Below are 13612 nucleotides of genomic sequence, written 5' to 3' on the forward strand. Positions count from 1 at the left end.
GGTTTATTTGTATTGTAAATTTGAGAGGCCTCTTGGTAATGTTGAGAGCATAATTGCAAGTTATGCTCCAAGTTGTGGTTTGTTTTAGTCTGACGAGTTCGTTCATTTTTTAGTATCTTACTTAAAATCCTTATAACTTTTTTTTTTTTTTAAGACACAGTCTCACTATGTCACCCTTGGTAGAATGCTATGGCATCACAGCTCACAGTAACCTCAAACTCTTGGGCTTAAACAGTTTTCTTGTCTTAGCCTCCCGAATAGCTGGGACTACAGGTGCCTGCCACAACGCCCAGCTGTTTTTTGGTTGCAATAGTCACTGTTGTTTAGCAGGCTAGAACCCCGCTGTGCCCTACTCACTGAGCTATGGGCCCCAAGCCAAAAAATCCTTACAATTGAGATAAAATATTCGGAGATGTCCGTTGGCCATGAAGCTATTAATGTATTGTTCTTTTCTTTTTCTTTGAGAAAGAGTGTAATTCTGTTGCCCCAAGCTTGAGTGCCATGGTGTCAGCCTAGCTCATAGCAATCTCTTAACTCCTGGGCTCAAGTGATCCTTCTGCTTGAGCCTCCTGAGTAGCTGGGACTACAGGCGCCCACCATTAACACCCAACTCATTTTTTTTTTTATTTTAGTAAAGCTGGGGTCTCACTCTTGCTTAGGCTGATCTTGAACTTCTGAGATTAAAAGTGATCCTCCCACCTTGGCCTTCCAGATAAATAGCATTATAGGTATGAGCCACCGTGCCTGACCTTAATATATTATTATTTGAACTCTAGTTAAGAATGCACATTCTGAAATTATTAGGGTAAAGTATATTGGTAGAAAAAAATATGCTGAGGGCGGCACCTGTGGCTCAAAGGGGTAGGGTGCCGGCCCCATATGCAGGAGGTGGTGGGTTCAAACCCAGCCCCGGTCAAAAAACTGCAAAAAAAATGGTGGATTGAGAGATGATGGTAGAATGGCCACATACTATAACAGTGGTCCCAACTTTTGGTACCAGGGACCAGTTTTATGGAAGATGATCTTTCCTGGGTGGGTGGGGAGAAACGGTTTTGATACGAATCTGAAAGCAGTTGATTTGCTATGGTCTCTGTGCTGTAGAGCCTCTGCTAATTATAATCTGTACTTGTAGTTTCTCCCTAGTGCTAGCATCAGCACTTCAGTTCCACCTCAGATTATCAGGCATTAGTTTCTCATAAGGAGCATGCAACCTAGATCCCTCCTATGTACAATTAACAGTAGGATTCATGCTCCTGTGAGAATCTAAGGCTCTTGCTTATCTGACAGGCAGAGCCCAGGCAGTGATGGAAGGAGTGATGGGGCATGGCTGTAAATACAATTGGTACCAGCGTGTTTAGCCATGGGGAATTTGGGACTGCAGTGTTAAAAGGCAAACATAGTAAAGTGTTAATGGTAAGATCTAGGGGTTTATGTTAAAATATTTATTTACCCAAAACTCTTTCAGATTTGCTATGTGCTTTGGAGTTTGTATTTTGGGTTTTTCAAAGGTGGTATTTTTATTAATTATGCAAAGGGTTACTTGGCTGAGGGAATCAATTTTTGAAACTTAATCTAGTCTTTGATACTGGATTTTTTTTTTCTATTTCAAGAGTTTATTTGGTAAATAATTTTGCTTTTGTTTGCAGAAATTAATCTCAGAACTCCAAAAGCTATTTATGAGTAAAAATGAGACTTATGTGTTAAAATTATGGCCTTTGTTTGTTAAACTACTTGGAAAGGTAAGTGTATAGTTAATAGTCCACAGTTTTTACATGCCGTACCCTTTATTGTCTTAATTTTGTGCAGTACAGTTGATCCTGATTATTTATTCATACATTCCTTAACATATTTACCTACTCACTAAAATGTATTTATGAACTCCAAATAACTACTTGCCACAGCATTTTCTGCCATTTGTCCATAGCCAGAGGACACCCAATATATATGTTCACAGTTGAAGTCAAGCAAGGTTATGCTATGCCTTTTTTTTTTTAAAGGCAGAGTCTCACTTTGTTGCCCTTGGTAGAGTGCTGTAATGTCATAGCTCACAGCAACCTTAAACTCTTAGGCTTATGTGATCCTCTTTGCCTCAGCCTCCCAAGTACCTGGAACTACAGGTGCCTGCTACAGCATCCGGCTATTTTTAAAGAAGGGGGTCTCACTCTTGCTCAGGCTGGTCTCAAACTCCTGAGTTCAAGTAATCCACCCATCTCAGCCTCCCATAGTGCTAGGATTATGGCTGTGAGCCCCATGCCTGTGCCTTTGCTCTGCCTTTTCTGTTTTAGCTCTCACACCTTAAATAGGTATCTTTTTATGGTCCATGTAGTGCCATGTTTTCTGTGTTTTTTCTTTTTTTTTTTTTTTTTTTTGTAGAGACAGGGTCTCACTTTATGGCCCTCGGTAGAGTGCCGTGGCCTCACACAGCTCACAGCAACCTCCAACTCCTGGGCTTAAGTGATTCTCTTGCCTCAGCCTCCCAAGTAGCTGGGACTACAGGCGCCCGCCACAACGCCCGGCTATTTTTTGGTTGCAGTTAGGCCGGGGCCAGGTTTGAACCCGCCACCCTCGGTATATGGGGCCGGCACCTTACTGACTGAGCCACAGGCGCCGTCCTCTGTGTTTTTTCTTAATGTTACTGGCTAAAGCAGTCCTCAGACAAGTTACCTAATGGCAATAAGCTTTGTTATGAGTTAGAGTGCTGTTGTCCTTGATTTTGATGTTAAGGAATCAACAATATAAATGAAGGGTAAGGTATCAGTTAACAGAAACAATATTAAAACAAGGTTATGCTATTGAACAGTTGACAAATGTGACCAGAGACTCAAAGAAAGCTAATGTATATTTCCCAGAAGAGCCATGGCTCAAAATATACTAATTCAGTGTTTGAGGGTGGTGGCCTTCGAACATTAATATGGTGAATAATGAGAACCATTCAGCCCAGTTATAGGGGAAGGGGTAGGACAATATACTTATTTTATTTAGATCTTTGAACCATTTTGAGTTAGTAGTTGGAAATGATATAAGCCACGTAAGGGTCCACATTCATTATTTTGCATGTGGATGCTCTGCTTTCCCAGCACCATTTGTTGAAAAGACTTTGCTCTTTTGAATGGTTGGGGTACCTTGCTCAAGAATGAATTTGAGCACATGTGCAAGGATTTATTTCATGCACAATATTCTTTTGGCCTATATGTCGTTTATGCCAGTACCATATGTTTTAATTAGTGTAGTCATTACCATATGTTTTAATTAGTGTTGTTATATAATGAATTCTCTAATTTTATTCTGTTTCAAGATTGTTTTGGCTACTTGAAGCTGTTTGCAGTCTGAGGATTATCTTACCTTATCTGTGAAAGGCTGTTGGAATCTTAATAGGGATTGCCGTGAACCTGCAGATTGCTTTGGGTAGTTGACATTTTAACAATGTTTAGTCTTCCTACCCATGAACACAGATGACCCCATTTATTTACATCTTTAATTTCCTTTTTCTTTTTTTTTGAGACAGAGTCTTATATGTTGCCCTCAGTAGAGTGCTGTGGCGTCACAGCTCATAGCAATCTGAAACTCTTGGGCTTAAGCTATTCTCTTGCTTCAGCCTCCCAAGTAGCTGGGACTACAGGCACCCGCCACAACACCCAGCTTTATTTTTTTGTTGCATTTAGCTGGTCTGCGCCGGGTTTGAACCTGCCACCCTCAGTGCGTTTAGCTGGCGCCATAGCCACTGTGCTACAGGCACCAAGCCTACCTCTTTAATTTCTTTAATGCTTTGTAATTTTTATCATCTAAGTCTGTCACTTCTTTGGGAAGAACTATTCCTAAGTATTTCTCTTAGGTGCTGTATAAGTGGAATTGCCTTCATGATGTCCTTTTGTATATTGTTCATTGCTGGTGTGTAGAATTACAACTGATTTTTTGTAGTCCCAGCTACTCGGGAGGCTGAGGCAAGAGAATCGCTTAAGCCCAGGAATTGGAGGTTGCTGTGAGCTGTGTGAGGCCACGGCACTCTACTGAGGGCCATAAAGTGATACTCTGTCTCTACAAAAAAAAAAGAATTACAACTGATTTTCATGTGTTGGTATTTTTCTTTGCAACATGCTGAATTTGTTTATTAGATCTTGTTTTGGGGAGAAATGGGGTATGGGGGAGACAGTCTCCTCTCTTGCCTAGCTTAGAGTGTTGTTGTGTCATCTTAGCTCACAGCAACCTAAAACTTCTGGGCTCAAGTGATCCTTTGGCGTCAGCCTCCCAAGTAGCTAGGATGGCAGGCATCTGCCAACACACCTGGCCAACCTGGCCAGTTTCCCTATTTTTAGTAGAGACAGTGTCTCACTCTTGTTCAGGCTGGTCTTGAACTCCTGAGCTCAAGCATTCCACCCACTTTGGCCTCCCAGAGTGTAGGATTACAGGAGTGAGCCACCATGACTGGCCTAGATCTAGTAGTTTTCTTATGGATTCTTTATTTTCAAAGTTATTCTTTGAATTTTATCTTTATAGACTTTGTGTGTGTGTGTGTGTGTGTGTGTGTGTGTGTGTGTGTGTGTGTGTGTGTGTGGTGTGTGTGTGTGTGTGTGTGTGTGTGTGTGTGTGGGTGTGTGTGGTGTGTGTGTGTGTGTGGTTTTTGGCCGGGGCTTGGTTTTTGAACCCGCCACCTCTGGCATATGGGACTGGTGCCCTACTCCTTAGCCACAGGCGCCGCCCATCTTTATAGACTTTTAGGACTGTTAGTGTTCATATAATTTTTTCTTAAAGCATTGTTTATATGTCATTTTTCTATTTTACTCTTTATTTTCCTTTTCCTATAATCCCATTTGGATTATATATAATATTTGGAAGTATTGTTTCTTTTGGTTTTTGTTTTTCTTTTATTTCTCCAGTTTTCTTATTATCCCTTTTGCTATTTTATTATCAAATGTTAAAATATTCTACATTTCTTTTTCATTCATGAACATAGGTCTTTAACCAATTTTTATGCCTATCTCAGTGTATTTGAAAAGGTTTTTATTAGTTTTAGGGCTGCACATAGTTCCCTAATATTGATATTTTTCATACAGATATGTATTTTCTTTTATGTTGCCTTGATAAAGTTTGGAATTTATCTACTTTCCTAATTTTCTCTAACGTTTTACAAATATTCTCTTATCTGTTATCTACTTCATTGAGCTATGTTTTTGATCTTGAATTTTGAATGTATATAGAGTTTAGTATTTTCTTAAATACCTATCATTTTACATAATGTTATCATACTTAGCACATTTTTCTTGTTTATTTTTTGAAACAGTCTCATTGCATTGCTCTTGGTAGAGTGCTGTGGCATTTCAGCTCAAAGTAACCTCAAACTCTTGGGCTTAAGCAATTCTCTTGCCCTAGTCTCCCACATAGCTAGGACTTCAGACACCCACCACAATGCCTGGCTATTTTTTTGTTGCAGTTGTCATTGTTGTTTAGCAGGCCCAGGCCAGGTTCGAACCCACCACCCCCAGTGCTTGTGGCCAGCACTCTAACCACTGATCTACGGGTGCTGAGCCTCAACACATCTTTTTATGTTTTGTGAGTAATTTGTCTTTTGTCTCCCTGTTAGATTATGAGGTCCTAAGTTATGAGCATATGTTAATTGAATGAATGGATAAATTAGTGACTACAGTGCCCTATTTTGTTACATGCAGATAAATAACTCCTTAATGATTTTCTTTTAGACCTTGCATCGAAGTGGGAGTTTCATCAATTCTCTGTTACAGCTAGAAGAATTAGGATTTCGTAGTGGAGCACCTGTGGTTAAAAAAATAGCTTTTATTGCTTGGAAGAGTTTAATAGATAATTTTGCTTTAAATCCAGGTAAGAAAATAATGTTTTAACAATTTTCATTTTCTTGTATAAATTCATTTTATCCAAACAAGATAAAAACATGGAGCTTTTCTGATTCTTTGGATATTTTAATTGAAACTTAGCTGTCACTGAAATTTCTTACTTTTGTGGGAACAAGAATAAATTTATAATGAAAATAGAATTCGAAGGCCAGACACTATTGAAAATCACAAATATAAAATTTGTTTTATATTATTTCAAAAACTGAACAAAATGATAAATACCATTTATGACTGTTTGTTACCACTGAGTTCAGTACTTTGTGTACATCTTAATCTTCACAGTGGATCTGAGGTATAAGTATTAATCACTATTTTAAAGACATTAACTTACCAAAAGGACACACAGCTAGTAGGTGATTGGAGACAATTGTGATTGCCTTTAGAATATAAGTATCTGTGACTGGTGACCTTTTTCTTTCAGAATCTCTAGAAAAATGCCTAATAATGGGTTAACAATATATGGAAGCAATTCCTTTTGATTTACCCTAACCATATCTTCTTGTCCAGTGTTTGATAACGTATTTATAAGTCAAGAGTATTTAGCCAAAAAGTGATTTAATATAAACACTTACTAGCTGGTAGTTATCTCAGATTTAATCAATACTATATGTTTACAGATTTGCTGAGTAATATTGATTTTAATCCTATATTTTTTCTGTCAAAGACCATTAGTAATCCCTTCTCCCTTTTGGTGTGTTTTGTCAGAAGATTATTTGTATTGACTATAATTTTATTAAAAATATAGCTTAAAGTATCGTTTTAAGAAGAATTTGCAGTTTTTGGCTGTGGCTGGGTTTGAACCCGCCACCTCTGGCATATGGGGCCCACGCCTTACACCTTTGAGCCATAGGCGCTGCCTTAAGAATTTTTAACTGAAAATGTCATGTCACCTGGTTTTTGTACTGGTTTATGATCTGGAAATTATTTAGGTCTATCCTCCATACTTAGCATGGTAGAGTAATGTTAGAAATTAAAGTTTGTTGAGGTTACATATTAAAACATAAAATAGAAATGGCTTAAAGAAGGTCAATAAAATTCTATATTGTTTGAAATGAGTGCATAGTTAGAATATATTACCAGTATGGATCTAGGAAGACATGAGGGAATCAGATGACTATCTTTTTCTGTTACCTTCAAGATGCCTTAAATGCAGACTATACGTGTAGGAAGGAGGGAAGGCAGAAAAGCAGAACGGCCTAATCAGACAAGTAGCTAACCTAGAAAGTGCCTCCCAAGAATCCCACACACATTTAAACCTCACTGGGGGGTGGCGCCTGTGGCTCAAAGGAGTAGGGCGCGGGCCCCATATGCCAGAGGTGGTGGGTGCAAACCCAGCCCTGGCCAAAAACTGCAAAAAAAAAGACATTAAAAAAATAAATAAATAAATCTCACTTGGTAGAATAGCTTAATGACAGACTAAAAAAAGAAGTTAAACATTGGGCACCTGTCACTGTCCTGAATTAAAAAATCAGGTTTTATAATAAAAGCAGACTTTTATTGCATAGCACCTAGTAAGTAATCTTTGCTACTGGAGGGATATTATGGAGTTCCTCTCATGAATTAGAAAGTCAGAAAGGAGTGTTCCTGGCTGGAGAGCTTGTTCACACAGAGATCTGGCTTTCTTTTCTTTCTTTTTTCTTGAGACAGAGCCTCAAGCTGTTGCCCTGAGTAGAGTGCTGTGGCATCACAGCTCACACCAACCTCTAACTGCTGGGCTCAAGCGATTCTGCCTCTGCCTCCCAAATAGCCGGGACTACAGGCGCCCACCACAACGCCTGTCTACTTTTTTTGGTTGTAGCTGTCATTGTTGTTTGGTGGGCCCAGGCTGGATTCCAACCCGCCAGCTCAGGTGTATGTGGCTGGTGCCTTAGCCGCTTGAGCCCCAGGCACCGAGCCTTTTCTTTTTTTCTCTCTCTTTTTTTGTTACTGTTGTTGTTGAGACAGAGTCTCACTCTGTTGCCCTGGGTAGAGTTCCGTGGTGTCATAGCTGACAGCAGCCTTACACTCCTGGGTTCAAGCATGATCCTCCTGCCTTAGCCTCCCGAGTAGCTGAGACTACAGGCAACCACCCCTGTGGAAAAACGCCTGGCTAGTGTTTTCTATTTTTAGTAGAGATGGAATCTTGCTCTTGCTCAGGCTGGTCTTGAATTCCTGAGCTCAGGTGATTCACTCACCTCTACCTCTCAAAGTGTTAGGACTACAGGCATGAGCCATCATGCCCATCCTGACTTTCATTTCTTTTCTTTTTCTTTTTTCTTTTTTTTTTTTTTGAGATGGAGTCTCACTGTGTTGCCTTCGGTAGAGTGCTGTAGTGTCCCAGGTCACAGCAACCTCAAACTCTTGGGCTTAAGTGATTCTCTTGCCTCAGCCTCCCAAGTAGCTGGTACTACAGGCGCCTGCCACAACGCCCCGCTGTTTTTTGTTGTAGTTGTCACTGCTGTTTAGCTGGCCCAGGCCAGGTTTGAGCCCACCACCCTCCGTGTATGTGGCTGACGCTGTAACCACTGTGCTATAGGTGCCAAGCCTTGACTTCATTTTCTTACAGAAGTGTTTGAAATAGTAAAATAGTTGTAAGAAACATTGATGAATGACGTTCTGTCAAGTACATGACCTGACTGATGTTTCAAAGTTCTTTTTAAGTCTTTCTGACAAGTTACTTGAGCACAGACTGTATTATTAATTTATGGATCTCCCCTTCTGCTCATGTAGTATACTTTTGAATATTTAAAGGTTAGATTTAATTGTTTTTTTTTTGAAGACAGTTTTGCTTTATTTTATTTTATTTTATTTTATTTTTGTGCAGTTTTTGGCCAGGGCTGGGTTTGAACCTGCCACCTCTGGCATATGGGGCTGGCGCCCTACTCCTTTGAGCCACAGGCACTGCCCTAGATTTAATTTTTTATGATAAAATTTAACAATCTCATTATTAAGGTAGGGCAGACTTAAGTCTAAATTAATCTGTTTAGATTTCCAAAATGGAATTAGTGTCCCCAACAGTACTGAAGTTTGAAAAAATAAATGACTGATTTTTAAAATGGGACCCTTTTTGACATAATTTATTTAAAAATATGCCTATGTTTTGTCAAATGGGGATAATTAGAATGCTAAAGCCACTGGAATAGTATTTCTCAAAGTTTTGACATTTTGCTCTGGGTAATTTGTTGTTGAGGACAGTCTTGGGTTTTATAGGAAATTTACTGGTCTCTGTCCCCTCGATGTCAGTTAGTATGTGCTTACTTGTAACAACCAAAAATAATTTTAGACATTGCCAGACATCCCCAGGTAGGAAAATCGCCTCTGACACACAGTAGCTAATAAATTTTATCTATTACCATTTTAAATCATATTTTAATTATATTAAGTGTTTTGATCCAGCTGCACTGTAGTGTCAGAGTGAAAGTTTTTGGTATAGTAAGAACAGCCTGGTGATAATATTTTTTAGTTTTTTAATCTATTCTCTTGCTTTGGTAAATGGAGAATGTTGCTTAGCTGAGTTTTAAAATTAATCTTTAGCTCTTAAGTCTTTTACTTATGGTCTTATTTTCTTTTAAGATATACTATGTAGTGCAAAAAGATTGAAGTTGCTAATGCAGCCTTTGAGTTCCATCCATGTAAGAACAGAAACTCTAGCATTAACAAAACTAGAAGTTTGGTGGTATTTGCTGATGAGACTTGGACCTCATCTTCCTGCTAATTTTGAACAGGTAATATTTCAAGTGTTGACTGTAATACTTTGTGTGTGTTTTTTTTTATTAGTATGTTCTTAAATTCTCGCTAGTTTTAATTTTTAGTGTTATTTTTTGCTGAGTATTAGCAGACTACAATATAAAAGATCCTTTTTATTCCTGGCAAAGAAGTTCATTTCTTATAAAGGGTATTTTTCAGTTGCCTGAAATGGAGTGCCTTTACTAAAGCCTTTTTTTTTTTTTTTCAGTTTTTGGCCAGGGTTGGGTTTGAACCTGCCACCTCTGGTGTATGGGGCCGGCACCTTTGAGCCACAGGCGCCACCTTACTAAAGCCTTTTTAATCAGCAAATACTCGGCTGTTTTTACTTTAGAACCATTACGATTTTAAAAAGGGACTTCTTCCCCAGATTTTTAAAAGGATAATTGGGCATAAAAGCAACATTAATGAAATAGGAATCAAGTGCTACACTACAAGTTTGATCAAGTTCTTACATTTTGTTTCTCCTTTTCCTAGGCTGCATAGTTACGTGGTGATAACTATGTAATCATATTTTGTAGGGTTTGGGGGTTTTTTTGTTTTGTTTTGTTTTGCAGTTTTTGGCCAGGGCTGAACTACATTTTATGGTAGTTCTTGTCTTTTATCTTACAAATAGCAGGGAATGCATTTTGGAAAGGGGCGCTTAATAATAAGTGTTTTTGAGCCATTTTTAGTAAATTCTTAATTAATATACAGAAGGTGCCAACCTCCAGCATATGGGTCTGGCACCCTATTCCTCTTTGAGCCACAGGTGCCGTCCTCCAATGTAGGTTTTTTAATTGATAGAAAATGATTTTTTAAATGCCTTTAGATTTTGGTATCCTTACTAGTATTTAGATGAAAAAGTTTTATTGTTTTTTTTTTTGTTTGTTTGTTTTTGAGACAGTCTTATTATGTTGCCCTCGGTAGAGTGCTGTGGTGTCACAGCTCACAGCAACCTCCAGCTCCTGGGCTCAAGCAGTTGTCTTGCCTCAGCTTCCGAAGTAGCTGGTACTACAGGCGCCTGCCACACAGCTCGGCTATTTTTTGGTTGTAGTTGTCATTGCTGTTTGGCAGACCTGGGCCGGGTTCGAACCCGCTAGCTCCTGAGCTACAGGTGCCAAGTCTAGATAAAAAGTTTTAATCATTTTTTGATTAACTTTCTGAATTTTTTACAGTTAAATGAAAAGGGGTGGCTCTGATAACTTATCTTTTTTTATTTCTTTGTCACTTATCTTGGATGTAGGAAATACATTTTATGGTAGTTCTTGTCTTTTATCTTACAAATAGCAGGGAATGCATTTTGGAAAGGGGCACTTAATGATAAATATACTTCAGCCATTTTTAGTAAGTTCTTAATATACAGAAGGTGCCAAAAATGTATACACATAATAAGGAAAATAATAGTTGTAACACTTAATACATACTGATAACAAAAGATGAATACAAGTCATGTTTGACTTCCCAATTATAAGAGGTGCTCAGAGTAGTTACTATCATCATCTAGATACTTCTGATTATGACAAAGTTCTGCTCGAGTTACTGTTTGAGTGACATTGACCAAAGTGTCTGCTTATATCACTATGTAGGCCATTTCAGTTTCTTCCTGAAGTACAGCCAGGGTAGCCAGGTTTATACACTTTGCCACATCCTTTAAGGTCCCCTGTAGGTAGAAGTCAAAGGGCGTTAAGTCTGGAGAACATGGGGGAAACTCAACCGTACCTCTTCCCTTGTGCACATCACACACAGTACCATGTCTCAAACTCATCACGAACACGTGCAGTTGTTAAGTGTGTTGGAGGTTTGTTGCATACTCACACCTCCATTGTTGTAATTGAATTCACATTCTTGAATTTCCAAATAACTACTTCCAAATGGTCTTGCGCTCCTCAAACAACAACCACTCTTTGTCCATTTTCTTTGTCCTTCCTGTTGCAGGTGATGCTAGCATTCATTTGAATAATGCCATCTTTTGAGCAGACATTACACTGTGCTTTCCTACTATAATTCAACTTCAACAAGTAATACATAGATTAAACGTGTATACAATTTTTTGACATCCCCAATATTGAGGCATTAAATTTGATATATCAAGGAGTAATTGAAGATAGACATTGATAATGATATGTAATTGGGATCATGAGTTTTCCAATTCTGTTATAAGGTTCTAATAGGCTAATATTATTCATTTGTCCAACACATTAATTGAAATAGTATATTGAGTAAATAGATGTGACTAGTACTAGGATGATCTTAGAAAAGGTTTTTAAGTTGTCTTAGCTCTTATTTTCTAGAGTATGTTTTTCTAGAGTCTGCCAATAATATGTAAAACTCAAAACAACATGTGTAAAAGTCTTGTTTGTTTTTTAAGGCAGAGTTTTTCTCAGTCACCCTGGGTAGAGTGCTGTGGCATCATGGCTCATAGGAGCCTCAAACTCCTGGGCTCAAGAGAACCTCTTGCCTCAGGCTCCCAAGTAGCTGGGACTATAGGTGCCGGCACCAACTAGTTTTTCCATTTTTAATAGAGACGGTCTCACTCTTGCTCAGGCTGGTCTCAAATTCCTGAGCATAAGCCATACACCCTCCTGGCCTCCCAGAGTGCTAGGATTACAGATGTAAGTCACCACACTTAAAAATTGGTTTTTGTATATAAACAAATATACAGATAATACACATTAAGGGCAAATAAAATAATAATACATAAAATAAATAAAAATTAAAATATAAGAATTTTATTTTCCTAAATTTCATTTATTTAGTCTGTCTGTACATGAGAACAATCAATAAAATTTAATACATATCAAGAATTAAGATTGTGGTGGCACCCCAGCACAGTCAGCAGGGCACCAGCCACATACACCAAGGGTGGTGGGTTCGAACCCGGCCCGGACCTGCACAAACAACTACAATCAAAAATAGCTGGGTGTTGTGGGGCTCCTGTAGTCCCAGCTACTTGGGAAGGTGAGGCAAGAGAATTGCTTAAGCCCAGGAGTTGGAAGCTGCTATGAGCTGTTATGCCACGGCACTCTACCCAGGGTGACAGCTTGAGACTATGTCTCAGAGAGAAAAAGAAATGATTTTTTTTAAGAAATTCATATCATGCAAAGCTTTTAAAATACATAGCAGTTATTCAGCTTACAGATAGGTATTTTCCCTACTTTCACCTCTATAGGTTTGTGTGCCTCTGATACAAAGCACGATAAGCATTGATTCCAGTGCTTCACCTCCAGGCAATTCATCTCGTGTAGCTGCTTCTCCGGGTTTAAATCCTATGACTCCTGTACACAAAGGTAAATGGTAGCTATCCTGTTTTTTCTCTTTTACAAAGTTTTCAGAGAAGGTTTTGCTCAATGTTTTTCACATGAAATGAAGGATTTCTTAATCTTTAGGACCCTTACCAAGAATCTGTGTTCTTGTTTGTTTTCTTTGTTACTATTTACTGTTCTGAGTACATTGTTGTGGTTAGAAAAGATGAGTGTTTTTCCACCACATTATATGAAGGACATCACAAACAACTCAGAATGACTAGCATGAACTTCTGTTGGTTTTAGAACCAAATTCTTAGTACTATTATTAAAAATAACACATCTAAGCAGATAAGAAATGTGGCTTAGTGTGTATCATATTTAAAGACACTTATTTGTTATTTTTATGTCATTCTATATCTTTAAAATTTTTATATTTAGTTATAGAAAGGCTGGCATTTAATATTTTAGTTGTATAGATTAATGCCTGCAAAAATTAAACTAAAAATATTTAAAGGTATATTTTATTGAAATGAAATACATGTATGTGTAGTTGAGTAGCTATTATACAATAAAAATAGCTTAAGTAACTTACCCTTTCTTTATTTTTTTAAAGGTGCTTCTCCTTTTGGACCCCCTATAACTCCAAGAATGAACTCGAGTTCCAGTTTAGGTGGAATGGCTGCGATTCCTTCCATTCAACTTTTGGGGATTGAAATGTTGCTGCATTTTTTGTTGGGTCCAGATGTCTTGAGTTTTGCTAAACAAAACAGACTTGTACTGAGCCTAGGTATTTAAATA

At 38.2% G+C, this 13612-nt stretch overlaps 1 protein-coding gene across 6 annotated transcripts in view; it reads left to right on the top strand.

Annotated features, from left to right (window-relative positions):
* RIF1 (replication timing regulatory factor 1) overlaps positions 1-13612 on the top strand; it is a 71069-nt gene that overhangs the window by 12625 nt on the left and 44832 nt on the right. For all 6 annotated transcript variants that reach the window (XR_008381255.1, XM_053597614.1, XM_053597615.1 and 3 more), the window contains 5 exons: positions 1647-1739; positions 5694-5832; positions 9417-9568; positions 12739-12856; positions 13428-13601. Coding sequence is in view for 5 of the 6 variants with exons in the window: in XM_053597614.1 (XP_053453589.1) it covers positions 1647-1739; positions 5694-5832; positions 9417-9568; positions 12739-12856; positions 13428-13601 (676 nt within the window). In the remaining variant the exon portion in view is untranslated. The remainder of the gene's footprint in view (positions 1-1646; positions 1740-5693; positions 5833-9416; positions 9569-12738; positions 12857-13427; positions 13602-13612) is intronic.

The sequence above is a fragment of the Nycticebus coucang genome, chromosome 7 (assembly GCF_027406575.1).
Source record: "Nycticebus coucang isolate mNycCou1 chromosome 7, mNycCou1.pri, whole genome shotgun sequence".
NCBI classification, from domain to species: Eukaryota; Metazoa; Chordata; class Mammalia; order Primates; family Lorisidae; genus Nycticebus; species Nycticebus coucang.